At 47.9% G+C, this 2,468-nt stretch overlaps 1 protein-coding gene across 1 annotated transcript in view; it reads left to right on the top strand.

The window, feature by feature from the left end:
• Window positions 1–454: 454 nt before the first annotated feature.
• Window positions 455–2,468, top strand: part of LOC124468323 (sodium/potassium/calcium exchanger 3-like) — a 17,069-nt gene continuing 15,055 nt past the window's right edge. Inside the window, exon 1 of the mRNA XM_047021011.1 lies at window positions 455–927. Coding sequence (XP_046876967.1) covers window positions 825–927 — 103 coding nt within the window. The 5' untranslated portion in view covers window positions 455–824. The remainder of the gene's footprint in view (window positions 928–2,468) is intronic.

Below are 2,468 nucleotides of genomic sequence, written 5' to 3'. Positions count from 1 at the left end.
GTGTGTGTGTGGTGTGTGCCTTTGTGTGTGTGGGAGTGTAGTTGTGTGTGGTGTGTGCGTGTGTATATTTGTGTGCGGTGTGTGTGTGTCATATGTGATTTATGGTCATGTTTAAAATCCTTACCCAGAAGTAAAATATAACACAAAGGTATTTAAAACAGCCAGGCCACGTTTGAACCCAGCCAACTATTACTTTTCTGCTGCGTAACTCAAGTGGAAACAGTTTTCCTCTTGAGTTATCCTCTTGAGGTCATTCAGGTCATGAATGCAAAACGTCACACAGCTTTCCAAACAGATTTATTCTGCATTCTATATCAACACTAACAGCCTGTACAGCATGCATATACTACACATTTTAGGCTAGACTTTCTCTGTCGCCGCCTAGTGGTTTACACGATAGCGGCTCGAGGCAGAACGGCGAACAGGACTTCAGAGCCCGCGAGTCGGTGTGGCGTCAACCCAGTGAGACCGTGTTGTTTGCCAGTGCCCGAACTCTCGGTTTGGGATCTGCTGTCGTCCTCTCAATCTTCTCTTCTGGCGGCCGTGGGTGTTGTCGACACCTCTCCACCCAATCCTCATTTGTAATCTCGTTTGAACTCAAGACATGGATGTCACGGTGCGCTTTATTGACAGGATGAAATAGTCTGAATAATCCGAATTGAATCGAGTCGGCAAGGATTTAACACCGCCTTTCGCATTCAACTAACTTGACAACAGAGTCGGCGTGGGGAGAATTTCGAACATCTTGATTGCAGTAAAAGTGGAAACGCAACTGCCCGCAACAGCAACAGTTATGTTTTGACGGCTGAACAAACGATTTGGGAATGAAGTTACAGAAGGGTAGACGGCGGCCCTTCCAGAGGTTCTGCTGCGGGGGAATCGGGCTTCTCGCGGTCATTTGGCTCTCACAGGTCCTACACGTGACAGGTGAGAGGTTTCCAAAGAGGGCTATTGTGTTAAAATGTCTTGTAACGTCATGTCTGACATAACACAGAGATACAATCTGTTCAACATGTGTTATTTGCACCTGAGCAAAAGGGAAAAATAGATTCGATAGCGCGTGTGAACCTTCTGAGACAAGTCTATTTTATTAGCACTGCTCAAACAAATTCTCAAAAGCATGAGAATCATCCATTATTAAGGATTTCCCTAATTCAGAATGAAATGTTAAAAATAGTAGTCTCGTGCACTCTGGAGAATGTATTTTTTTCCATCTTGCCCTCAGTCGGTTCTACTGCTTCAGTTTGACACCTGCGTCACGTTGTCACAGAGTAGAGAGGCCACCTCCAGATTCCCCACCTGCCCATTTCCAGCTCGGTATCCTCCCAGAATCTTAGACACGAGACAATTACCCTCCCCGCGTCTCCGTCCCACACCTAATTACTCAGGCTCAAGGAGATCCTAGCGCCTTATTAAAGCGGCAGAACGGCTAATGAGTATAGCTTGCATGAAAAGAGAATCAGTACCGCCATCAGCTAATACACGACTCTATCATAAAGACTTCCCCAGATTGGTATTGTATAAAGATGACAGGATATTACTTTACTTGTGACAAGAAGTTGAAATGAAGAGACGTGAATTAACCTGTTCTGTGTTCAGTTCCACAGGTTTTGTGTAAGTGAATGAGTGTGTGAGGGACTGAGTGTGTGTGAGAGACTGAGTGTGTGTGAGTGTGTGTCTATCTTTGAGAGTGTTTGTGGTTGTCGCTGTGTGTGGCCAGGTGCTTGGGTGAATCAGTGATGTCTACAGTACACCAGACTGTCATCATTAACGTCACAGGGATGGCCTTGTGTGAAGCCACATCTTCTGTCCCCTCCTCCCCTCTACGACCTTCTCACCCTTCTCCTCCTCCTCCTGCTCCTCCTCTCTAACTTCCTCCTCTATCTTCATTTACATCTACATCTGCTGCTCCTCCTATTACTAGTCTCCTGTTCCTCCACCTCCTCCTCCTACTGATTCTCACAGAGAGAGAGAGAGAGAGGGAGAGGGAGAGAGGGGGAGAGAGAGAGAGGGAGAGAGAGAGAGGTGGCAAAGGGAAGTGAGATCCCAGTCATGGTAGGAGTGTGTGATGTGATAGTTGGAGGAGAGCTTATGGTGGTTCTGGTACCATCTGTGACAGGGGGGGGGGGAGACGGGGGGTGGGGGAGCTATTTGAAATTCATATTAGCCGTCTGGTGTTGAGGCGCCCACATGAAAGCCCGGCACTGCCTCAGTCAAGCGAGGCCAGCGCTCTCCTGAAGCCAGATGATTGGACTGTCGAGGACAACAAAGGAGACAATATCTAGTGATGATGAAACACACTGGAGTGTGTATGAAGCACCAGAGGGTGTGTGCACATGAGAGCGTGTACGAGAGGGTGTGTGTGATACAGAGGTGTGTCTGAGAGCAGGTAGGAGGCTGTGTGTCAGGCAGTGGAGGGTGTGTGAGAGTGTTTGTGAGACGGGAGTGTGCATGCGTGCCGATGTGGA

The sequence above is a fragment of the Hypomesus transpacificus genome, chromosome 5 (genome assembly GCF_021917145.1).
Source record: "Hypomesus transpacificus isolate Combined female chromosome 5, fHypTra1, whole genome shotgun sequence".
Classification (NCBI taxonomy): Eukaryota; Metazoa; Chordata; class Actinopteri; order Osmeriformes; family Osmeridae; genus Hypomesus; species Hypomesus transpacificus.
This window is presented reverse-complemented; position numbering and strand designations above follow the sequence as displayed.